The following is a 26,355-nucleotide window of genomic DNA, read 5'->3' as shown; positions in this document are numbered from 1 at the left end:
CGCGAGTGATGGGGCTACCAGTGGATTACAGTTTTTTCAGGTGCCTCCAGCTGGATGCTGGCCCATTCGAGACTCTGGTCGCGCCCCTGCGAGTTTGCGTGGTGTGCCATCCATCGCGTTCTCCTTCAGTGGTGAGCAGCATGGTGGCCTTCTCCTTTCCTCTCAGCGTTGCCCCAGACACAGCCTGGGATTGCAGCTCTGTAGAGGAAGTTCTGCGTGTCCAGATACTGGAGTTTTCTCACCACTTCAGCGACCTGGGGCTCACGGATCTACTGCAGACCCGACTTCACTCAGCCCGCATGAGCCTGTTTGGTATAGGAGATTGGCGGGTGGATCCGGTCCACACATCAGTTGAGGCGGTGCTACTGATTCTCCTCCATGCCGCCCCGAGGGTGCAGCCTTCCTTTAGGTACTTATATGCAGAGGATTGGTCTCACGCCTATGCTCTGGATAGGGCAAAGGCGGAGTGGGGCTGGACTCAGACACAGGTCACCCTCTTTCTGGAGAGACTCCGCACCCGGACAGACAGTGATTATTCTCCCTCCAAGCCGGCGCCCAAGACTCCTAGAGTGGAGGGCAGATCATCCGGGCCGGCTGAGAGGGGTGAGCCAGTGGCGGCTTCTTCACTTGCCTCAGCTCATCCATGAGGATCCTCTCATGGAACATCCAGGGTCTCGGTGGACATCGCTGCCACATTGGTCGGGGCAGACTTCGTCAGGAGATCCAGAGGGCTCTCGTTGGAGGACCCATAGATATTCTTTTCATCCAGGAGCACCACCTTTCTGCCGGGCGTACCCGCATCTGCGGGAAGATCTTGCCAGGCAGGAGTCACACTTTTTGGTCCCCGGCATATGGCCCCCAGGGGAACCAGGGCGGAGTATGCATCTCAGTCAGCGAGCAGCTTCTTTCTGAGGTTGTGGACTCTGGCACTCTGGTTCAGGGTCGAGCGCAGTGGGTCATCCTTCGGGTTGGGGAAGACCGCATTGGCTTCCTCAACTTCTACGCCCCTAACGGGGCGTCCGGGAGAGCCGAGTTCTGGAGCACCATCAGGCAGTCCCTCCCCTTGGCAGACCACTGGTGCCTAGGAGGGGATTGCAACATGCTGGAGGACGCAGAGGATAGGATGGGGGGCAGCCAGGAGACCATTCATGGGCCAGAGCTAGCTGCCTGGGAGGAGCTAGTGCTACAGGTGAGAGGCCAGGATCCGTGGACTCTCCCGGAGTTTGGCAGGTTGCAGGGGAGTCTATCTTTCTCGCGCTCGGATAGACGAGCCACAGGCGTTAACCTTTCCCGCATCGACAGATTCTACATTGATGAGTGGGCCTGTGATAGAGGCGGCACTGTGGGCATACTTGCTGGCTCCTCCTTTTCAGACCACTTCCCAGTGCTTCTCCAGATTGAGGACCCTACGAGAGGAGAGCGGGGCCAGAGCGTCCGGATTCCTGATTGTCTCATAGAGGAGCCTGAGATCGCGCTCAGAGTTGAGCAGGTCTGGCAGGAGCTACAGTTCAGGAGAGGCTCGGCAGCCAGTGATCTTGCCAGTGGCTTGCAGGAGATTAGTCGGATGCTCAGACTGGCTGCCTTGGACCGTCTGGAGGCCTTCAGGGAGCAGGAGAGGAGCCTACGGAGGAGTTTAGCGTCCCTCCAGAGACTCCAGGAGAGAGATCCTCTGAGCCCTTGGATCTCTGAGCAGATGGAGACAGCTCGCACTGAGATCAGATCCATCGAGGAGAGGCGGGTGGAGTTCCGATTCCATGCTCGGTCTTCTTTTTGGACTCAGGCTGGAGATAGAGTGACTCGGGATTTCTTTGAGGCGACTGGGCCTCGCTTCAGACGAGAGGGTCTCAGGCGGCTTCGTCAGGCTGATGGCCAGGTTGTGGTGGATCCCCCCAGGGTGCGGGCGATAGCCACAGATTTTTACAGGGTTCTTCTCTCTGCTGAGCCGGCAGACGACAGGGTGAGAGAGGCTAGGGAGGCAGTCTGGAGCTTCACGAGACCGGTTGTGCCGGCCCATCTGCAGCACTCCCTTCTCTCCCCCTTCTCGGATACGGAACTGGAGGAGGCTCTTCAGGCATTACCGCGGGGCAAATGCCCAGGAGAGGACGGTCTTTCAGTGGCTTTCTTCCAGAGGTACTGGGGCCTCCTTCATAGGGGCTTCAGATTGGCATTCCAGGAGATTATGGAGACGGGAGTCATGCCGGACAGCATTGCAGAGGGGTTGATTCACTTGATCCCCAAAGAGGGCGGAGACAGACTGGAGATTAGACAGTGGAGACCGATCACCTTGCTAGGCACGGCCTACAAGGTCCTAGCTAAGGCGATCAGCAGGCGGCTTCAGCCTCACCTTCCGGACATCATCCACTCCACACAGACAGGCTTCATCCAGGATCGGAGCATTCTGGATAACATTTTCTCTTTCTGGGAGGCTACGGCCTTGGCTAGATTTCGGCAGGAGGATTTGGCGGTGCTCCTTCTCGACTTCGAGAAGGCATATGATCGGGTGGACTGGGCCTTCTTGGAAGGCACTATGGAGAGGATGGGCTTCCCCCCTCAGTGGATCCGTGGGGTATCTGCACTCTACACTTCGGCTCATAGCCAGGTGCTGATACAGGGTGTGTGCGGAGAGAGGTTCCAGCTTTCGCGCTCGGTGCGAAAGGGGTGCCCCTTGGCGCCCTTTCTTTTTCTTTTTGTGGCGGAGGCCATGAGCACCTTCTTGACGGCACAGGATACAGGTTTGAGGGGCCTCCAGCTTCCCATCCGCACCTCGGAGGAGCTCCTAGACTCGGAGTTTGCGGATGACACTGCTGTCTATCTTCAGGGAGGTGAGGAGAACCTCCGCCGCTTCGCCTCAGCCATGGACAGGTTTTGCAGAGCCTCGGGCGCTTTGATCAACTGGCACAAGTCGTGTGGGCTGTGGGTCAGTTCTATGCCCCCCCCGACTTGGAGGCCAGTTGATGGTTTTTAGTGGCTGCCCCCCGGCACTACAGTGCGTTATTTGGGCTGCTATGTGGGCATTGATATATCTCCGGAGCAGCAGATAGCCCCCCTTCTTCTGAGCATTCGGAAGAAGCTTCTGTATTGGAGTACTGCTCGTTTATCTCTGGCTGGCCGCGTAGTGGTGGCCAACCAGGTTCTGCTCGCTACCATGTGGTACATCACTTCCTGCTGGGCCTTCTCTCGGGCGTGCATTGGCCAGGTGCAGAGGCTCATCAGGAACTTTCTTTGGTCCGGAGGCGATGGGCGACCCGCTAGGGCAAAGGTGGCATGGGCTGTGATCACTCAGCCGAGGGAGAGAGGCGGCTTGGGCATTGTAGATCCTATTTGCCAAAGCCGAGCTTTGCTTGGCAAGCTGGTAGTTCGTGGTCTCCTGCCAGGTGTTGAGCCGTGGAAGGAGCTTCTTGTTTCCAGGATGCTCAGCCGCACTCCGTCTCTTAGCGGCCCCTGGAACCCCAGCATCAGGTGGATCTTTACGGAGCAGCGCTCCAGAGGAGTGGGCCTTGGCTTCGAGGAGCGTTTTGCAGCCAGCCTTCTGAGGGCCTGGGCGCATCTGAGGCCGGCACTCTTCCAGACTCCCCCGGGCACCGATGAGGAGCGCCTGAGGCAGCCATTGATCTGGAACCCCTTGATTCGTCTCCCCAGTGGCCATATGGTTGGCTCGCGGTCTCACGTGTCGTGGGGCCCGTTGAGCTCCGGCCCAGCCCAGTCCCTAGACGACTGGATATGTTTTCAGCAGCTGCCTCCAGAGGCTCAGGAGAGGAGACTCAGTGGGATGAGGGGCAGAGAGTTGATGAGACAGGATATTGAGGCGGCCATCCCCCGGGAGTGGCGGACCCCAGTACAGGACCCTTCACCTCCACAGTGGATGGGTGTCTTTACTCGGCATGAGATCCTCCTAGCGGTCTGCGGCACAGCGGAGAGAGTCGCCCCACTCATTTTCGAGGTGGGAGAGGGTGGCCAGCTTCAGAGGTCACGACTAGATATGGATGGGTTCCAGGGTTGTATCCTTCAGAGGGTTCGGGTGGTCGGCTTTCATCAGAGACAGTGGTATGTAGACCCCTCACCGGCCTCGATAGGGGAGGATTGTTCTTGGAGACTCTGGGCTTGGGACAGCAAGCCTCTTATTCGCCTTCAGTGGGACCCAGGGGAGTGGTTTTGGCGAGATCCCTACTCGGCCCCTACCAGCCCTGCCATTCCCTTTTTTCAGTACACAGCGAGGCTGGGGCGGCGGATTCAGAGACACAGGATAGAGAGCACCCCGGCAGCGGCCGAGCATTGGCGGCGACAGGGGCTCTCCCCTGCCTTTCTTAGGGACTTCTGGCAGCGCCTTTGGGCCAGCTTCCGTCCCCGGAAGGTGACGCTTTTTCTCTGGCTCACAGCGCATAGAGGATTGGCTGTGGGGGCTTGGCTTGCTTTTGGTAGACACCCAGCGTCCTGCCCTCGGTGCGATCATGCACAGGAGTCACAGCGGCACTGCTTATGGGATTGCCCACAGGCACAGCAGGTCTGGCAGCGCGCTCTCAGGATGGTTTTTGCAGGTTCTCCAGGGGAGATGTTGGTGACATGGGGTGCGGTAGCTTGGGCCACGGATAGCGGCCCTGCACTTGGATATGAGGACGCTCCTGGCAGTGTGACCATCCAGGTCTCTGACAGGGCGATGGCGGTGGTTCCGACACCAGACTTCTCCTCGGCAGCCTCTCAGGAGGGGGTCGGGCAGAGATGGGAGTTGATCAGCAGCATGACGGCCTGGCACATATGGAGAGCCCGATGCAGGGAGGCCATTGACCACCAGACGACTCCACCGGCGGAGGTCATACAGGCCCTCTGGGTGGACATCATCCACACCTTGAGAGGACACTGGGGGAAACTCCAGGGAGACTCGGATCGCATGAGAGGGCGCCGCAAGGCTTTCCTCCGCACTTGGCAGCCTGGCCCTTTCCTCACCGCGAGGGACGAGGATGTCATTTGGCACTATCGGCCGCCAGTTTGGCTTTTCTCACCTCCTTCATGTATTACTAGGTAGCCCCCCCCAGAGAGCGGCCAGCCACGGGGGGGAGCTCAGGTGTTCATTGTGTTTTATCCCTCCTTGCGAGGTGAGCTTTGTAGCCATATGGCGTTGTCTCATTAACTAATAGAAGGATCTTTTTTCCGGAAAAAAAAAAAAAAGCCATATCGTTGAAAGGTCCTCCATTTATAAAGGACCCACCTATCTTGTGTGAAACCTTGAGGAGATTATCAAGTGCAACCATAGTAGCTATGAAATGCATTTCATACCTCTAGCTAGGTATGAAACGTTTCGTAAACGTTCCACATATTTCATACCCATTTTTTTCCTGGCAGTTTTTGAAAAACTTTATTTTCCATGTTCTAAGGACTCTCATAGTGACCCATGTATCATACTACAAACAAAAAAACGATGGCTGCAGGCTTCTGTGCATGAAACACATGAACCTAGGAAGCTCGTTTTTCAGATTTCTGGCCCTTGACATGCATCTCCACGCCCATGGGACTTCGTGCATGCAAATTTGAGCTAGGGATATTGCTTTTGTTGATTTTTTGGGAGAAAATCAGATTTTGAAATAAGGGCTTTTTGTGCCATGCTGACCCGATCTCTCCCAAAAATCAGAATACATTAGCTTGGAGGAACATGCCTCGTGCCAGGGATGTTGCATGGGAACATGTCACAAAGTTGTCAAGCTATGAGAAATCAGGATCAAAGGAATGGAAGTGCACGTTTTGTGCTTTCATAGCAGGTGGCACTGTAACCGTGTGAAGGCACAGTTATCAGGTTTGAAAGGGGAATGGGTTTCCTCATGCAAGAATGTTCCCAAGCAGGTTTAGGATTCCTTATAGGCATGGAGGAGACGAGCAAGAAAAGAGAGGATTTCACCCTCAACACACACAGGAAGAGGAGGATACTGACCATGTATCCAACAGAGCCACGACTAGAGGGGATGACATGGGCAGCCAATCTGATTGTCCTAGTCAGAGTATATCTGGTGACATTGGATGTAGCTCAGTTCCACGAGCCCATAGGATCACCTTGCCCACCAAAGGCTCCCTTCAAAGAGAAAACATAAGAGCAGGTCCGCAGAAGTAGGATATAAATGAAACTACGAGGGAGTTGACAAAGCTCTTCATACAAGGTGATTCGCCATTTAACATGGTATGCACCGCTTGTTGGAAGAAAAAAATAAAGCAATCAGCTGCATAGGGCAAGAGTGGGAGGGACTGAGTTATGAGTCCTTGCGTACCAAAGCGCTGAGAAGGGAGACATCGCATGTGAAGCAAGAGATAGAGCCTTTGAAAGCCACATGGGTGAAGTACGGTTGCACTCTTTTGTGTGATGGGTGGGCAGATGAATGTTTAAAACATTCTTGTGTCTTCATGCAAGGGCACCGTGTTCATGAGAGCCATAGATTCACATGTACGTGCCACAATTGTCACGGGAGAGTTCATTTGGAGGTACCTGCATAAGGTGGTTATGGAGATTGGTCCAGATAACATTATGCAGGTTGTCACAGATAATGAATTTGACTGTCTATGTATGGGTGGGATGCTCATGGATGAGTTTCCACAGATTGTGTGGACTCCATGTGCAACCCATAGCTTGGATTTGCTCATTGAGGATGTTGCCAAAATTAGGTGGGTCAGTCAGATCTTTTAACATATTTCGCAGCATTTTGAAATTTGTCACAAAGAGGCCCAAAGTTCTTGCAATGTATCGGGCTAATATTGATTTGGATTTTCTCAAGCCATCAACGACCAGATTTTTTTTTGTTTTTTTCCGCGGAAAAAGACCATTCTATTAGTTCCCAAGAAAAAAAAAAAGCCTCAATGGCTAAGTACAAACTCGTCTCGACATGGGGAGCAAGAATCAAGAAACATAATGAGGGGGAAGGATGAATTTCCCCTCTAGCTGGCTGCTTTAGGACGAGAAGAGGCAACAGGGAAGAAGGCAGCGAAGGAGGGGAAGGCATGAGGCAGCCAGGAAGGGGAGGCAGAGGCGGGGGGCTGCGCACAGAGGACAGGAGGGCGCTGAAGATATAGCGACGGGACGGGCCTACGCACACGGGATGGTTGTTGGGGGGGGGGGGGGGGACATGGGGGGGGAGGGGGCTGAATCGGTGGCAAGGGCAGGTACGAACAGGGGGAGTCACAGCTCCTACGCACACTCCTAGCATACATCAAAGACCAGATTTGCATACATGTTCATTGTAGTTGAGAGGTTGGTCAGAGTATGCCATGGGCTCTAGCGTAGTATTCCCTCTAGAGAGGCAGGTTTTGGAGGATCGTAACCAGCCCAAAGCAATGGCATTTACATGGTTAGTGATGAATGATGCATGGTGGGCAGAGGCCAATAATTAAGTGAAGGCAATTCAGCCTCTGTACAGTGTGCTACACATCACTGACATGGAGGGCAACACTCATGGACTCTTCCTTATATGAGTTCATGGAGAGGATCAGTGAATGGTAATGGGACGTAACGGTCTTTTTGGGAGGTAATGGTCTTTTTTTTTTGCTTATCTATGGCTGTTTGTGCTTCCTCTGTACTATGATGCTTCCCTCCTTTTTAAAATACTCAATATCTGGAATTGGAAATACCTAAGTTTATAAGTATTTTTTTAAAACACCTTAGAGGAAACTATGCTCTGTTGTCTTTATGAGTTAATCATTGTGTTAGGTTTCACTCATTACAGTTAATCTCATTATGCCAGGTGATAATCAACAATTTGTGTGCGCTACTCTATGTGATTGTTAATCCAAGCTTATTGCTTACTCCATTTGCCCACCATTAAGCAACTCTCTCATTTTCAACAGTTGCTATCACGCTGCTAGCTAGCAGTGTGAACTGCAAACTAGCATTTCACAACATTGCTTAGTAAGCTTATTTCTAACAATTTTGGCACAGACCCTCCTTGCACTGAATGCTCGGCTCTACTGAGTCAGTTAAGCATTGGGCAGATATTTAACATACTCTCATGGCCACTTGGGTTCGTATCTAAGGAACCTCCAGATGTCCACAATCAAAGCGTAGTGCATTTACGAGGGAGTAGAATCACGGAATCTTCTTTTCCCATACTCCCTTAGGACCTTAATGGAATCATCAGCTCCTGAATTACTTGCACATGCCTTGCACTCAAGGAAGAGTTTTTTGTTCTTCTAGCCTATGGTCATGTTCAAACCTAATAAAAGTTTCATTTTTGCAAAAAGAAAAATAGAGACAACGAATACAAAAGAATATAGTTTGAAAAATTCATAAGAAATTCCAAACAGCTCTCGTCCCACTGGTAACACCTTGCCCTGCTGAAGTACAGGTAGAAGGGTCAAACCTTGGCATCTAAGAAAACTAATTAGTCTCTAAACTAAAAAGAATCATTAGTTAAGCCCATTGCAATGCAAGACAAGGTGCAGAGTTGATATTTACACTTGCCCTTTTGTATGACATGACAAAGTCCATATAAAAAATCAAGATGGACATTGATGTGTACTATTGATATAAAATGCTATGTACAGATTCACGTGGTAGCTCTCATGTTGCTTTGATAGCCACCGCCCATTAACTTTGCTTGAACACCGTGCATATTTCAAAGTTTCTCCCATGAACAGATCAAAATAATTATTAAGTAGAAATCTCTTTTCTGAATTTTTTTTTTCTCAAAAGTGAAAACTGGTCAACCTCAAATATTCATAGACACAAGGTTGTGGGCGTACTTATATTCTTCTGGCATATTGACTTTTATCTCTTCATACGTCATTCCTTCACAAACTCCAGCATTGATTTCATCCAAAGCTCGCCATTGCACCTGCATCCAATTGGGACGGAAACAGAGTGCTGTGATGTTTGAGAAACAAAAAAGAGCTTACTCTGCCAACCACACAGCACATCACCATGCTCTTTATATTCTTTACCTGCTTGACGCTTATTTGGGGACCCAACAAGGCCTAAGAACAAGCGTGCGTACATCTCTGAATATATACCTACCCCTAAGGGTACCTATGTGTTACGCAGGTTAACATGTAAATGCATTTAAGCATAGTGTAATTCTGTCTATATCCATGTGTACCTGCAAGCACGTGTATGTATATGCAGATATTTAACCATGATTTTATTGATGTGTGTATATGTATAAGCAATTGTCAATCACTGATAATGCAAACCAAATGATAACAAGACTCCATATAACCACTACCTGTCTATCCCAGAGCGCACATGGGTTATAATTCAGAAACCCAGGATCCGCAGAAGCACAGCCTACCCGAAGAAGATCATAGAAAGCACAAGAAAACCAATGACTGGTTTGCTTGACACATTAAAGGAATGTAGAGAAAGCCATCTGAAAGAATAGATTCTCAGCTGTCTTTATAACCCCATTGTCTTGGCAGAGTGCAAGCCCATAGCCTCATAACAAGCCTACAGCCCCTGGCTTCCACCTTATGGAATTCAAATGCTCACACCACCCAGAATTTCAGCTTATCGTTCGTCATGGAAACTCTACGGAATGGTGTAGAAGTCCATGATTTTTCTACACATTTTGTACCACTGTGATCCCATACACCATACTCACCTTTCCACAGACATCAATGGCACTGTAGTTTGAAGAGCTCATGTGTGTCCGCCTTGTGTGTGTATGCGGCAAATTTCACTAGGCATGAATACACATGCTCCAACTTTGGTCCGAACTTTGGCATGTTCTAGTTGCAAGCTCAGAGGCTCAGGTAACCTGGCTCATAGGCTGGTAAGCTTGTCTCAGAGGCTAGTGTGCTAGGCCTCAACAGGCTCTAAGGCTCAACACTAGCATGGCTCAGAGGCTTATCATGCTTGGCTCGGCCGAACAACAACTCCCCCCCCCCCCCCCCCCCCAAGCTTTATATTACCAGATGGAGTCTTCTTCCTTGTGTACAAGATTGCGGGTGCCCGGGGATTTAACCAACAGCCTGCACCTGATTTTCCAAATTAAAACCAATATGCAAACAAAAGAAAACAAGAATCGGGTGACGTCCAATCACATAACCAAAAGACACTCACGGGGTTGTGACCACCAGCCACTCCCGTAGCATGCCCACGAGGCTAAGAGTACTCACAAACCTGTGACACTCGGTCACAAAGTTCAAAAGCCAATAGTTATTAAGGCTTCCTGCTCTAGTTCTCCCAGCCCTTCCAACGTCATCACATGCTGTTCTGCCTTGCTGCAAGCCTGTAGCCACACCCACCCCGTGTATCCCCGCCCTCCTGACTCCTCCCAGAGTCCCCTGGCAACACCAAATGCCTTGTGATTACTCGGAACACCCTCAGAAATTCACAAATCAGTGCTGTCCAACTCGACCAACCAGCAGAATTCAGCATGCTTCCGGCCCAAAAATTCCACACGTGTGAGTGGTTGGTGTCCTGTAGGTGACCTTGGAATTGTTCGACCAGTGCAAACCAGCCAGAAGACACCTGTTTCCAGCCCAAAACAACTCGAAACCAGAAATTGCACCCCAGTAAAGAAAGTCGACCAGCCTTGTGGAAGCACGATGGAAGTCGACCAGCCTCACAGACTATAATTGCCATCGACCAGCCTTGTTCAAAGCACCCTTGGGACAACTCAACCAGCTTTCTCCTCTCTCTGCAAGCTTCAGATAGGCACCTCTTCATAATTAGGGCTTCTCTAATTATGACTTGCTTTTCTGGGTGCCCTCCTGCTAAAACAACCACATGTAGTGTGTCCACCTGTTACGGGCCAGGCCATGAACTGTCCATGCGCTCTAAAATCGCATCCAGTCAGTGTGAATAATTTAGAAGTTGTCACCCCTCTTTTGAATGAAGTGTGCCAACTTGTCACCATAAACCTTAGTAATAAATAATTATAAGCCGTTAATTGAGTTTTGTGGACACTTACCACTTGCAAAACACATAAGATGGCAAGTTCACACATAAGAAAAAGAAAGTCGAAACATCCATCAATTGCATTTACACATGTTGCGTCGTCATGTACACCATAAATATCACATCGCCATCACAACGCAGTGTACAAGGCCCGTTATCCATACAGGCAGCTCCGCCCATAAGTCAAATGACACTCAAAGAGTCACTACTCTTAATGAGTCACCAGGCCATGTCATTGGACTTGGACTCCTCATGGGCACAACCGGGTCCAAAACATTTTGTTATGCCCTTGGAGTTTATATGCGCACCATCCATACACATACCGAAGCTACACATGCATCAAATGTCATAAGTTAGGGGCTAGTGACATCCCCTGGCTTCTAACTAGTTGCCCGCAGCTGAAAAGCTTCGAGAGATAAGCCCTAAGGAGATCTGTGCACTGCCACACCATCCGTTTCTCATCCAAAGCTGAGTAATTAAACTTTATAAAGTACTGAAGGACAAGCTTGCAACTGGAAACTTTCTGTTCCTTGTGAAAGACAACTCTTCTTCTCAAGTTCATCCACTTCCATTGCATCCTCCTGACCAGCTTCACTGGTTTCAGTCATTTATATGGTGTCAGTTCTTCAAGTGACCTCCAGACACAGCCAACCCACACTCACGGGGTTGTGAACACCAATCACACCACCCTTATGCGCATGAGGGTAAGCACTCACGAACCTGCAGCACCCGGTCACACCATTTTCATGCCCATAGTTATTAAGGCTTTCCGACCTGAGTCTCCCAGTGCTTCCAATGTCTTCACAAGCTATCCCACATCAAGGATATAGACACACCCTCCCGGAGTAAGGTGTATCGATGCTTGCCTTACTCCTCCCGGAGTAAGGTGTATCGATGCTTGCCTTACTCCTCCCGGAGTTTCCTCGCAACACAAGATGCCTTATGGTTACTTGAAACATCCTTAGAAGTTCACAAATCAGTGCTCTCCAGACTGTAAGCAACTTGACTAGCAGAGTTCAGCATTCTTGTGGCACCAGAATTCCTCACATACTTGGTGCATTTTAAGTGACCCTGGAACCGTACGACCAGTTCAAAACAACCACAAGACACCTGTCTCCAACCCAGAACATCTGTAAATCAGAATTTGCAGCCCTGGAGAAAGTCAACCAGCCTTTCAATGAAGCAGACCAGGCTCTAGCAGCAGGCGCCAGTTGCCATCCACCAGCCCTGTTGCATGCACCCTTGGAACAAGTCAGGCACCTTTCTGCTCTCTGCAAGCTTCAGATAGGCACTTCTTTACAAGTAGGACTTATCCAATTGTAACTTGCCTTTTTTGGTTGCCCTCCTGCTAAAACAGGACGTCCAGGTGCCCCACATGTTGTGTCCACTTGCGAGGCACCTAGGCCATAAACTATCCACATGTTTTACAATCAGGTTTGGTCTGTGTGAGAAAACTAAGAGTTGTCCCACCTCTTTTTAATGACCTGTATATAAAATTGTCACTATCAACCTCAGTAATAAATAATTAGAAGCCCTAACTTGAGTTTTCAGGACGCTTACCACTTGCAAAACACAGATAATGCATAAGTCCCAGAAACATTATGCACACACACATCCACAGGGTGCCCAAGTGTCCTCAGTCCATGGACATTTCACGGCCATCAATTGGAGCCATGCATCAAAACAAGTTCATACAAAGTAAAAAGAAAGTCTAGACATCCATCAATTACGGATATGCACATGATGAGTTGACAATCACCCATCTACTACTATCACCCATCTACTACTATCCTTTACACCATAAATATCACCCATCTACTACTATCCTTTACACCTTAAATATCACCTCACCATCACAATACACCATGTGTACAAGCCCCAATATCCATACGACCCGAAGTCCATAATATAGGCACCGCCCATAAGTTGACAATCACCCATCTACTACTATCCTTTACACCATAAATATCACCTCACCATCACAATACACCATGTGTACAAGCCCCAATATCCATACGACTCGAAGTCCATAATATAGGCACCGCCCATAAGTGAAATGACACTCAAACTAAGCGGAGTAGATAGCGGAGGCACAGCGACTTAGAGCACTAGGGCAGGCAGGATTCAGGAAAGCGCATTCCACATTAGATCATATTTTCACATTGAGGGCCACCATTGAGGAGGGGAGAGCTCACAGGAAGAGGATCTATTGCTGCTTTGTAGATTTCCGCAAGGCATCTGGAGTTATGATACATATATAAAATTATGATGTGACGAGAAGTAAAATTTGTGTGGATTGTGAAATATAAGGAGGCTTTTAATGATGTGATGTGATAAGTAATAATGGATATGTATTTCACTATATGTATGCATGTCTGGTTGGCTTTTGTTTGAAAAGGTAAGAGGAATATACAAAGTTACATGTTGAGATTCGTACCAGATACTTTTGGTATCTTTTGATTTGAGTTTAATTATTGTTTTTTTAGTGTATAGTGAAACACAATATTGAAATTCTAACTAATTACATGTTTATGTGTTGATTACTATAACGTTGATATCCCAGCTGATGAGGAGACTACAGGACTTAGAAGACCCACTGGAGATGTCATGGGCAATTCTCTCCCTATATGAGTCGGTGACAGGCTGAGTACGGGCCCCAAGGGGAGACTCAGAGATCATACACAACACGATTGGAGTAAAGAACTACAGGACGATCATGATTGGTCATTACTTGGTCAAACTATATGGCTCTATATTGGAGTCCGAGCTGAGCCGCTGGGCAGAGAGGCATGGTCACCGAGCACAGGGATAGGCCAGCTTTAGGAGAGGATTTACTACCATGGATCACACAATTACACTTCCCAGATTCAGCTTTTTAGTTCAGTACTTTTTCATTTTGTTGGGATGACAGAGGATACCCCATACAGGTACTCCGATTTGTCTCATAGGCCGAGTTCGGTCTTTTGGAAGACGTTAATAAAATCTTTCTTTCTTTCTTTCTTTCTCTCTCTCTCACCATGCTCGTACTACCGAACAGCTGCTCACCATTGCCCAAGCAGGAGTTTAGTCTCTAGCATCACAGAACCTAACATCCAGATCAAAAGCCGCTATGTTAGCAAAAGCTGCCCAGCCAAAGGCACTGGTCATCGTTCGGGCCAGGAACAGCCCTCATGCACTCCACGAGACATGGGCGCTGTAGCTTCATCAGCTAGAGGCACCCAGACGCAGCTCTCCCTTGCCCACAGCTTCCCTGCCAGCTTGTGTCTATACATGCATAGATATATTTATCTAATTGCATACATACATCTGCATGTATGCATATATGTGTGCATGTATACACACTGCACATTCAATGCATGGATTGTCTATGCATCGCACATGGGTGAGGGAGGTGCAGGTGCGTGTAAACTGGGAATTACGGATTGAGCAACTAGGTTCTCTCTCAAGAAAGATTGAAAAAAATCAATATGAAGACGAAAGATCATGTGACAGTGCTGTAAGGGAGTGTTACGTGTGACCACGTGGATTTAAGCAAAGCCCAAATAAAGTTTTTTGAAACATGATGAATTGTATGGAAATCTTGACAAAACTCATTCCATGATTTAAGCTTTAAGGTGTCTTAATCGTTGTCTATTGAGCTTGTTGATCAAATGACAAAACTGTACGTGTGCATGAACACACATACAAATTTATTTTCATCCCAGGATTGAATAGTTTGAATTCATAACTTTACCTTTGGGAAACCAAGAATATGGCGGGCTGTCAAAATAGTTCTCTGCAATGTACTCGTCCAGATCTATATAAAAATCAAGGTATGTTACTTTCACAATGGGAAAGGCAACAAACAACATTTTCTGTAAAAACAGGGCTCATCATGGGAGTAGTTTGAATTGGCATAAATTAAACCCAATAAAAAGGCTGTTCCAAACTGGCAGCTTTCAAATATCCTTTACTGACACATCAGAAGTTTGTTTCTCACTTTCCCTGTTAAAACCTATCTTACACCACTCAGGCTCAGTTTGCTTATGCTTTAAAAACTTGCTTTCCTCAAGTCTTTGGGTGACCTTTTCCATAGTAAGCATATTTCACATACAAGTTCTTCAGTGACCTTTGGGTTTTCCTATCTTTGTTTTGCATATGACAATTTTTAAAATAATCAAACACTACCCTTGCCCTTAACTTCTCTCTAAAGAGACAGAAATATATTTCTTTCAGAAACTTTCAGAAACTACTACTCCCCATTTGAATGACCTTTTTTGCAATCAGCATCTTCAAGCCCTCAAAAGTCACTTCCTTCATTTTGAACTTTTCATTTACTGAATTGCAAATATGACAATGTTTGCAGTGATTGAACACCACCTTTGACCTTAGTTTCTTTTCTCTTTGAAAAGTATAAAAGCACAATCATGCCTGTATTGTTCATTAAGGCCAATTATGCAGACATTCAACTCAAATACTATCAGAGCTTAGTTTAGGAATGTACAGAAGCTGTCCGTTCACTTTTGAGCCGTTTATTTACAAAATCTGCCAGCTTCTTGGCATACCTTTCTCCAGCTTCACTATAAACAAGACACAGGGCCAAACCAGCACATTAGATTTAACATTACAGTTGTTGATCAACTGAACTAGATGTTCATGTATTGCTGAAAATGATAATTCCTAGACAGAACGAGCATAAAGTAATTAAGCTTTAAAATTCCCTGGAATAGTAAATTGATCAGATCTTGCTTGAAATGATCCTTTGGATAGATTAGATAGCAAACAAAGGTGGGTAAAGAGATGAGGTTTTATGAAACATGGATTAAACATAGCGCTCAGACATCAAACCGCAAACTTTTTCCAAAACACTCTGATCGGAAGAAGCGCTAAAACCGCTGGAGTTTTGTGCAAAACGCTTGATGCATTTGGCACAATACCATAGAATTATAATATAGGTAGCATAAAAGGAAAAGAAAGGCCAATAATAATCAAGGAAGCACAAGCGGATGGGAATACAAGCACTGATGTAAGATTGTGTTTATCATATATGTGCAGGTTCGCTTTGAGTGCTTTGAAATACTACCCAGTGTTAAGATTTGAGACCCTGCCATGAAGAGTGAAAGCTTTAGATTGTGGGGGAACCTCAACCAGAAAGGAAGCCCTTGAAAAGGTTCCTTGTTAGCTCATAAACATATAGGGGACAGGAACAGATCAGCAAACCCGCATCAACGTAAATGAACAGTTGATCAGGTATGTGCAACTAGTTAGCTTTGGATGCCTTAAGAACTAGTCACAGTGTTAGAATTTGAGGTCCCCCCATTTCCAGTAAAGCTTTAAATTGTGGAGGAGAATGGAGGCCCTTCCAAAAATTCCAGTTGGATGGTCAGACTCAACCTGGAATCCTTCCCCCTCAACATGCTACTATTAACAGCACATTTGGCAAAGCAGTTGCTGGTCATGTGTTTTCTTTAATTAAAAAAAAGAAAAAAAACCTCTTGCACAGCATTCTTGTACAAAGCTACGAATTATACTACAGGTAGACTGAAATGCTAAGAATTATACTACAAGTGGATTGGAATGAATCAGGCTTTCCGCAAGTTTATGTTTCTGTTTATCATAATCTAGTCATCATGTCACCTTGATATATAAGAGTAATGAAGAAAATGGAGTAAAACAAGCAAAGGAATTGCAAGCTTCATCAATGACTCAGCACAGCAGATCGAATCACAAATGCAAGATTCATCAATGACTCAGCACAGCAGATCCAATCACAAAGGCAAGTGCCAATTCCATGGCTGGCCGCACTGAGGGGTCAAATAGGAGTTGAGCTAAGAGAGGGTCAGAAAGACATAACATTAGACAACAGTGTTTTGGGAGAGGCATTACTGCTCACATAGATTTTTGTCACAAAACATTGTCGAAGAAAACTGAGACTATTACTGCAAGTGGATTGAATGGAATCGGACTTCGGGCACATCGGTGGCCCTCCTTGTACCCATCTAGTCATCATGTATAAAAAAGTAACGAAAAAAGTACAGTCCAGAACTTGCCAGCTTTATCAAGGACTCAGTAGAGTACATCTTATTTCTATCCTTTTTTTCTTCAATAAAATCTGAAGTTTCAAATCTCTCAAACCCCACTAGGCTTTTCTACCATCACAACATCCTCAGTAGCTTTAAGCCTAGAGATTGACGGTGTGGGCATGGAGGAATCTTCCACTGTCATTCCTATTAAATCGTGCGTACCAACTGAGAATATCGTGAGCATTTCATTCCTCAATGGATGGCGCATCATTCCACCACTAATCATGTGTCATTCTAGAAATCTCTTCCATGTTGAAAAACTATACAAAAGGCCCTCTCCCCTCCGCACCCCCCCCCCCCCAAATCTCATTTTCGCAATGTCAGCATTCTAGATCTAAAAGCCAAATTCTTGCCCTTCTTTCTTGCACTCTTTCTTTATATCCTTCACTCTCTCTCTCTCTCTCTCTCTCTCTCTCTCTCTCTCTCTCTCTAGCCCTTGATCTCTCTCCTCCACTAGCTCTGGCAAGGACAATGATTCCAAGGTTATTGTTGACATCTGAAAAATCATGACACCCCTAGCAAAGAGGAAAGATTATGTCCTCCATACAAGAAACCTCTTAGGTGATCCGGAACTTCTTGTGGGCCGGAAGTGACAGGGAGGCCAGCCAGGGCCAAGGTGGCATGGAGAGTGATCATTCAGCAAGGTACCAGAGGGGGCCTTGGCCTCATTGATCCAACTATACAGAGCCGTGCCCTGCTGAGCAAGTTGATTGTCAGAGGACTCCTACCCACACTCCGAGCCTTGGAGGCCCGTGGCCGCAGAGTACTAGATGGATCTTCACAAAGATGCGAGCCAGTGGTTTTAGCCCTGCCTTTGAGGACAAATTCGCAGCTAGTCTACTTCGTGCTTGGGATCATCTCGGGCAAGCCCTCAGACAGATTGTTCCGTCTGGAACCCTCTAATCCATTTACCTAGTGGCCACATGCTAGGGGCCCGACCGCATATATCTTGGGGCGCCTTGAGCATGGGATTTGCCAAATCTCTCGGAGATTGGATTGCACACAGGCAGTTGCCTCGGGATGAGCATGAGAGAGGACTCACAAAGATGCGGGGTAGAGAGGCTCAGCATCAACATTGGCTCAACTATTCCTCAAGAGTGGCTGACTCCTATTCCCGACCCCCCCCCCCCCCCCCCCCCCCCAATATGGCTAGGTGTGTTTACCAGACACGATATCCTTGTGGCGGTCCATAGAGAAGATGAGGACAGTAATCTGCTCACTATTTCTATTGAGATCAGAGCACCCCTTGGAGGATTTCATAGGCTGCACCTTGTAGAGAGTGAGAGTGATTGGTTTTCGGGCACGGGAATGGCACATAGATCCAGCACCGGCCAAGGATTTGGAGGAGCCAACCTCTCATGCGGCTGCGATGGGACCCTAGAGAGTGGACTTGGCATGATCCCGCAGCTCCAGAGGAGACTCAGGATGCCCCCTTCTTTGCATATGCAGCACGTCCTCGCTGCAAGATCCAGATATCTGAGATAGATGGCACACCCTTAGCAGCCGCACATTGGCAGTCTCAGGGCCTATCATACCGCTTCCTTTTAGACTTCTGGAAGAGGCTTTGGGACAGCTATCGACCGAGGAAAATCACTCTCTTCCTTTGGCTGTTGGCACACATGAGTTTGGCGGTCGGTACTTGGCTGGCAATCAAATAGACGGGGGCTTTCAGAACATGTACGTGCGGAACACCACAGCAAGCAGAGCCACTTTCTCGAGTGCAGTTCGTTAGTCCCTCCCATAGATGGATTTTTGGTGCATGGAGGTGGATTTCAACATGTTAGAGTCAACAAAGGACAAACTCGAAAGTGGCATGGGTACAGTTTCACGCACAGAGTACTCAGTCTAGAAGGAGTTTATTTTGGCTTTGAGAGGGCAAACCGGAGTTTATTCTGGCTTTGAGTTTTTTTTACCGGAGTTTGGATGTGGCCCTAGGAGTATGTGCTTCTCTTGAGCAGTACATGCTTCTTGAGATCCAATAGGAGTACATGCCCTCACCTTTCCAAATAAAACCAATTTTATGTAGATGTGTGGACTTGTGGACGTGGTGGCATGATTGGTATTCTGGAAGGCACTACTTTCTCCAATCATGCACCCGTCATTTAACCCCTGCATGACCCCTAGAGGTAGGACAGACATTTGAGCACCCAAGTCCCAGACATCCTCATTCAAGACTCTGAGATATGCAACAAGATGCAGAAGATTTTAGAGTCTAGCTTGTCACTCTCGTTTAGCCACAGGAATCTTGGACGCAGGCCTTGGAGAGATCGGCAGTTCATTACAGGAGACCACAGAGCAGACTGGCTGGCTTCCAAGAGCAGGAGAGGAGCATCCACCACCGGTTGGACATAGCCTCCTTCCAACGGCTTCAGGAGAGTACACCAGACAGCCCGTGGATTAAGGCCCAATTGGCTGCAGCCCATACAGACCTTTGTTCCATCAGGGAGCGGAGGGTTGAGTATGGATACCATGCTAGAGCCTCCTTTTGGACCCAAGCGGAAGACCCGGTCACACCGGAGTTTTCTTTGAGATTTCAGGCCCACACTCCAGTGACTTAGAGTTCAGAAGGATAATTCCTTTATGATACCTGTAAAACACCAGATGACCATTACTTGATTTCCACGATACCTTTGGCTCACACATGTTTTATCGTAGCTTTACACAACAGATGTTAAATGATCTTACGCATCATTGTTCTATACATCTGTTGTGCACCTTCTCACACAATCTTCTTTGACATTGAATTTCTTTATGTGAGAAGAGGTTCTTTGACAAGACAAAATCACCAGGGATTTATATCTCCAGGATGGAGCATGTACATTGTAGACACAAAGGGTGGAAGGGTGGTTGGGTTCCTCAACATGAGTGGAAACTTTGTTCTGCTTAGCTTTAAAATTTCTTTGGAAAAGTAGTATGATACTATTCTGGTTGATGTTTAAGATTTTCTAGGACTCTTCTCCCGAGATTTGGATAGACGTTAACGAGTCCTTTCATTGGCATGACAAGCTGATTGTGCTCTTCATGTGATCCCCGTGTAGGACTAAGTTGTGGTAGCGGTATTCTCAGATTGGCTAACAATTTATGGCTGTGATTCCTGCCAATGAGTAGCTATAGACATACTGTCATTTGAGGCTCACATAGTTTGACGCTTTTGAGTGCTACAAACTTATGGTAGCCCTAAGATTGAAGGAGAACGTTGCAGGGAACGTTAAGTAGGGCAGCTTGACCTCACAGTTGATTGACATTCAGATAGGAGTCTAGTTGTATCAAGATCGTGGCTAACAAGGAATTGAACAAGGAATCATGGCTTATATGTCTAAAGGTTGTCTTGTATGGAGTATATCTCATGGTATGGGACACTAGGATCTGCTACATGCAGGGTTTCTTAATGCATCTATTTTTCTATTTGCGTGAGAGTTAACCGAAGTCGGGCATGTGAAGCTGATTACATAGTGGTCTTACAGCAATAGTAGAATGCATATGGTTGAAGAGGTTGTTGGCAGACATGGAAAATGCAAAAGTGGTCCAATTCCAGATATTGCAGGCTGTGATGCTAGCAATGATCTCCCATGGCCACGCCACCATACAGGGATCCGGGCCATCATCTCCCATCATCCTCAGACCTTCTCGTGCCGGCTCAGTTTTACCACCTTGAGCACCATGTCACAGCGGCTCATGAGGGATGTGTTAGGGTGATATGAGAGCTCCCTGCTCATGTACCTAGATCAGATTATATAGTTCTAGATTTTTGTTATCTTTCTTTATTACTATTTTTTTTACCCAGGATGATGTACCTCATGGATATGATGTAACCTTTTGGTCTCATAGGTCACTTTGGCTTTTTGAAGACGTTAATACACAACTCTCTCTCTCTCTCTCTCTCTCTCTCTCTCTCTCTCTTCGAACCTGTCGCCTCCCGCCTGCTGCCCTCTTTCCTGCCTGCAGCCGCACAGTCACCCAACTTTCTCTCTTCGAACCTGTCGCCTCCCTCTCTCTCTCTTCGAACCTGTCGCCTCCCTCCCAACTTTCTCTTGCTTCGAACCTGTCGCCTCCCTCTCTCTCTTCGAACCTGTCGCCTCCCCCTCTCTCTTCGAACCTGTCACCTCCCGCCTGCAGCCGCACAGTCACCCAACTTTCTCTCTCTTCGAACCTGTCCCCTCCGTCTCTCTTCCAGCCTGTCGCCTCCTGCCTGCTGTCCTTTCTCCCACCCGCTGACCTTTCTCGCCTCCCTCTCTCTCTTCGAACCTGTGTCGCCTCCCTCCTGCCTGCTGCCCCGCCTCTAACTCTCTTCAAACCTCTGTCGCCCCCCTCTCTCTCTTCGAACCTGGTTCGCCTCCCTCTCCCGCCTGCTTACTCTCTCTCTCTCTCTCTCTCTCTGCCTCGCCTCCTTCGCTCTCTCGTGTAGCCGCCTCTGGCCTCTCTCTCTCTCTATGGGAAGCGCTGCAGACACGCACAGAGCTCTTCCTATGGCCAAGGGTTAATTAATTTTTCACCTGAAACCAGCCTTTTACAGCCCAAGACAGGATAGAGAGGATTGACATTGAAGACCTGGTCAAGGCAGCCATCCAACAACACAAGAAAGAGACGGACAATGCAATCAATACGGTCAACCGGAGCCTTCTTGACAAAGTCAAGAAACTTGAAGCGCGGATAGCAGCCCAAGATGCAGAGATCGCAAATCTCAAGATAGAGATAGAAGAAGCACGTGCTCAACATAAGCTCGAGGAAGGAGAAATTCAGCCCGTCATGATGGAGGAGCTAAACACCATCAAGGCCCAAGTGAAAACACTTCAAGAGGGAGAAGAAAAGAAGGCCCGGGAGACCTCCTCGTGGGTGGAGGTGCTCACGAAGACGCAAAAACAAGTAGATGAAACGGAGAAATGGATAGAAGTGGTCAAGAAAGGTAAGAACAAGGAGACCGAAAGCACATCTACCTCGAAGATTATCAACCTAACCATTGAGGAGGAACAAAGAAGAAAGACAAGGGAACTTCATGTGCGGATTACGGGGCTTAAGGACGGTGACAATGTAGAGGAGGAAGCCAAAGACTTATACACACGCATGGGCATTTCGAGGCCTACACACACGGGGGCTTGGAGAGTGGGCAAGAAAGACAAGAATGGAGGAGAGAGCTCGAAGGGGAGATCTCTCATTTTACGCTTTCCCACCTTGGAGGCCAAGAAGGATTTCTTGGCCAAGCGCTCCGCCCTTAAGAAAACAGGCATCTTTTTAGGAGATGACCTCACCTTGGCACAACTAGCACATATGAGGGGGTGCATGTCGGAGATTGAGGCAGCCAGAGAAAAAGGGAAGCTAGCATTTTACAGAGGAGGCAGAGTGGTGATACTAGAGAGACGCACCACCTGACGGTGCGAGACCTATGGGACCAGTCTGAGACTTGCAGTATGGAACTGCAACGAAGCATTGAGACTGGATGTGGGGGCCTTCGAGGACAGCTTCACAGATAGGGACATCATCTTCTACTCGAAGACACATCAGGCCCCAGGCAGCACAGTACCGAGAGTGGCGAGATACAGATGGGAGACGACTTGTAGACACGAGGCCCGTTCGAAGCATGGTGGTCGCGGATCTGGGAGCTGGAGGAGTTGCAGTTTTTTTTAGACAGGAGCTTCAGCAACTCATCCATGTTATCCGCCGAGAGAGCGCGAGGTACATGTGGGTCAGAGTAAGGGCAGATGAGGGTAGACCCCTATACATTGCTATATGTTACTTTCCACCCAGCACATCTCATTATGCAACGCCCAAGGGACAATCTCCATATATGATTCTAGATGAGGACATATGGGAGTTCTCCAGGGAGGGAGATGTTATCATACTTGGGGACTTTAATGCTCGAACGGCTCAGTACCAGACCTCCTTCTTTGACACTTCGGAGGAGATGTTGAGAGAGATAGATGTGGAAGAGATGTGTTTGACTCGGAGATCACAGGATGAGGTGGAGTGTAGTGAGTATGGGAGATACCTCTTCGAGATGGGGACTGCACATGGGCTGGCCATTTTAAATGGCCTAGAGAGGTATCCACTTGCCAGTGGCTTTACTTGCTTTCCACACAGACATGGGGCCAGCACAGTGGATTTTGTTCTAGCCTCGCCAACCTTCATCCCGAGTATCTTGGATTTTGCGATTGGCCCCAGGCCCATCGGAGTTACGGTGGATCATGCACTTCTCTCCTTTACGGTGGATTTCCACTACAATACCCGCAAGGTTGGGCAGTCCTCCTATCACCTGAGATATACCTTCTATAGAGAGACTGATGGAGTATACACTGCAGAGATCTACAACTTGTTGAGTGCAGAGGATCCACAGAGGCCATTAGCAGAGCTTACACAGATCCTGACAGCGGCTTTACATAAAGCTGCAACGACGGCCTTCCCACACACGCAGCCCACAGTACGACCACGTCCTGGGAGCATGCCCTAGAATAGTTGGTATGATGATGACTGTAGGGAGCTCAGAGCCCGGCTACAGAGAGAGGTGGCCACAGGTGTTACTACATATAGACAGTCACGCATCATCTTCCGGTCCCTCATTCGGCAGAAGAAGAGAGCATTCTTAGCTCGGCTGGAGAGAGACATCTATCAGTTGTTTTTGAGTCAGGATTCTGGGGAGGCCTGGAGATTGCTTAGAGAGCACCCCCCGCCCCGGCCATTACCTCTCCAGATACATGGGGCGAGTATGCAGCCTCCCTCTACACAGTACCATGGTAGCCACCACTACCGAACTTTCCAGAGCCTTGTCCACCCACTTCTACCTTCTTCACAGCAGAGATGGTGAGGAGGGCCATCAACAAATTGCATACAGGGAGGGCACAGGATCATGAGGGCATTGTAGCCGAGCATTTCATACTTGCTAGAGATACGATTGTAGACTTTCTAGCTCTCATGTTTAAAAGAGCCATGTGTGAGGGGTTTCTTGGGACTTGGAGTACTTCCACGATTGTGCCAGTACTAAGTCTGGAGATCCGAGCCTGCCGACTAACTACCGCACCATCATGATTGGTCACTCGCTGGCCAAGCTATATGCCTCTATTCTTGAGCAAGAGTTGAGCAGATGGGCAGAGAGACAAGGGGTCCGAGCTCAGGGACAGGCCGGTTTTAGGAGGAGATTCTCTACTTTGGATCATATCTTTACCCTTAGGGCTATCATTGAGGAGGGCAGAGCACATGGGAGGAGGATCTACTGTGGCTTTGTGGATTTCCGAAAGGATTTTGACACAGTGCCTAGAGCTAGACTGATGCGCATTTGGGGTATTATGGCACTTTATGAGACAGTAGTTGGGCAGGTGCGGACTTCAGAGGGTCTCTCCCAGCCAGTACACTCAACTATCCAGGTGAAACAGGGCTGCCCGCTCTCTCCGACTCTATTTGGACTATACATTGATGAGATCTCTGATTATATTGGGACACGAGGGGACAGAGGAGCCCAGTTGGCTGGCACTTGGATACCCCTGCTCTTATATGCTGATGATATTGTGCTTAGTAGCAGACTCACCAGAGGGTATGCAGAGGCACTTGGATACTTTACATGCTTATGCACAGGACAGTGGGCTCTCAGTTAACCTATGTTGACTCATACACAAATCTTGGACTGCTGTTCACTGGGCCCACATTTTCAATGAGGGGGGCAGCAGAGGCCACATTGCCTAGATAATATGCAGCACTAGGAGGTCTAGAGAGGATGTGCTCACAGGTACAATTTAAGGAGCCATGCACTAAGCTGTGGCTTTTTGAAACGCTGGTCACATTGGCTATGCTATATGGAGTACAGATCTGGGGGCCTAGTCTAGATCGTCACAGTCGATCAAGACGCACATACGATGGATGGAGATCGATGGAGAGACCACTTGTGTCCATGATCTCCAGGATGATTCGGGCTAAGGCCTCGGCACCCCATGAGATTATTAGAGCCGAGATGGGAGCACCACCGATCGTAGTCGAGGCTCTTGCCAGTTCAGTGTCCTTCATTCATAGCACCTGGGAGCTTCCCCGACACCGGTATGCACGACTTGCTTTAGAGTCCTCTCATCAGCTAGCCATGGAGGGAGACACTTCATGTTGGTATGCGCAGATAGCATCCTGGTTTGAGCTCCACGAATTCAGCTTAGACAGACTTCCACCCTTCCAGTACTCTCTGGAGGCACCCTCTCTCACCTTGACACATTCTGAGATTAGTAGAGTCATCAGCCAGGACCTCATTCAGTTGGACACTAGGAGGACATGGCTAGAGCCCTCACAGGAGTTGGGGACGAAGATGGCTTTCTATAGAGACCATCTTCTCCGCACCACTGAGGATGGCTTTATACTTGAACCGAGCTACATGGATACCCATCTGTCTCATGGATTGAGGTGTGCCATTGGGCAGATCCGCACCTCTTCACATCAGTTAGAGATAGAGACAGGCAGATTTAGAGGCATACCTCCAAGGGACCGGTTTTGTCAGATTTGTTGGATAGAGCCAGAGACGGAGGAGCACTACATCTGCCGCTGCACAGCATATTATGAGATTCCAAGGCGCTAACATTGCCTTGGACCACTGGCTAGAGTCATGGACTATTGTGATCAGCGATGCTTGGGTTTTTATCTCCTAGAAATCCGCAAGCTCAGAGAGTCCATTATCAAGAGCAGACGCCCGGCTGGCAGGGAGTCCACACAGAGACAGATTACTGACTTCTTTAGAGGGACTACCCGGGAGGACACACAGGCGACAGCCCAACAGTGGGCACCCTGTGGGACTCTAGTTGAGAGAGCTATCCAGTTGGGCAAATCCAGACGCTCGAGGGTTCGCGGATCCTTATATCAGAGACCGTGCATACACCAGAGGATTCAGAGCATCATTGCGAGGCATCGGGCTCGTCCGACCAAGCATCTCACTATGGCAGATATCCAGGCCATCCGACAGAGACCCATGCTAGAGCTCCTAGGATGGTTACGACTTGAGCCATATACTGTTGTACTCATTGTCACTTTTGTACTCCCCCATATGCATGTATTCAGGTATCCATGTACTCATGTACCCCATTTTGACTAGTAGCATTAGCTTCCCCCCTACTGATGTATTGTGGGGCTATCTCTTTTCTTTTCCAGACAGTGTATCAGATGTCACATGGTTGTAACTTTGGTCTCATAGGTCACTTTGGCCTTTTGAAGACATTAATATAACATTTTATTTCATTTCTCTCTCTCTCTCGACAACTGACACTTGAGGGAGATCCAGAGTCTGGGTATGCATAGGTAGGCACTTGGTTTGGCATGCACGGTATGCAGATGGAGGCACTCCCCCCGTTCCAGTACAGCATAGAGGCCCCGTCATTTGCTCTCAGCCGCACAGAGCGGAACACAGTTATCAGGAAGGACATTATGAGACTAGATACTCAGAGGACATGGAGTTCACCTAGTTGTCCACTG

At 48.2% G+C, this 26,355-nt stretch overlaps 3 protein-coding genes across 4 annotated transcripts in view; 2 read left to right on the top strand and 1 right to left on the bottom strand.

The window, feature by feature from the left end:
* Window positions 1–26,355, bottom strand: part of F2KP (fructose-2,6-bisphosphatase) — a 166,965-nt gene that overhangs the window by 8,929 nt on the left and 131,681 nt on the right. For both annotated transcript variants that reach the window (XM_086781401.1, XM_086781402.1), the window contains 3 exons: window positions 15,351–15,426; window positions 14,601–14,663; window positions 8,713–8,804 (listed from right to left, as the gene is read on the bottom strand). In XM_086781401.1, the coding sequence (XP_086637527.1) occupies window positions 8,713–8,804; window positions 14,601–14,663; window positions 15,351–15,426 (231 nt within the window). The remainder of the gene's footprint in view (window positions 1–8,712; window positions 8,805–14,600; window positions 14,664–15,350; window positions 15,427–26,355) is intronic.
* On the top strand, window positions 21,159–22,296 carry LOC147613470 (uncharacterized). The gene has a single exon (XM_086781173.1). It carries the CDS (start codon window positions 21,676–21,678, stop codon window positions 22,294–22,296), a length of 621 nt encoding a protein of 206 aa, XP_086637299.1. The 5' UTR covers window positions 21,159–21,675.
* LOC147613469 (uncharacterized) lies at window positions 22,315–23,567 on the top strand. Its single transcript, XM_086781172.1, has one exon. The coding sequence runs from the start codon at window positions 22,364–22,366 to the stop codon at window positions 23,369–23,371; it is 1,008 nt and encodes a 335-aa protein (XP_086637298.1). The 5' UTR covers window positions 22,315–22,363; the 3' UTR covers window positions 23,372–23,567.

This window comes from Cibotium barometz, chromosome 43, assembly GCF_041138505.1.
Source record: "Cibotium barometz isolate CiBa-2024 chromosome 43, ASM4113850v1, whole genome shotgun sequence".
NCBI lineage: Eukaryota > Viridiplantae > Streptophyta > Polypodiopsida > Cyatheales > Cibotiaceae > Cibotium > Cibotium barometz.
The sequence above is the reverse complement of the archived record's forward strand: the minus strand, read 5'-3'. Positions and strand labels throughout refer to the sequence as shown.

What these genes read in the sequence shown, in the direction of transcription:
- LOC147613470 (XM_086781173.1), top strand. Translation starts at nt 21,676, where the DNA reads ATGATGGAGGAGCTAAACACCATCAAGGCCCAAGTGAAAACACTTCAA.
- LOC147613469 (XM_086781172.1), top strand. Translation starts at nt 22,364, where the DNA reads ATGTGGGGGCCTTCGAGGACAGCTTCACAGATAGGGACATCATCTTCT.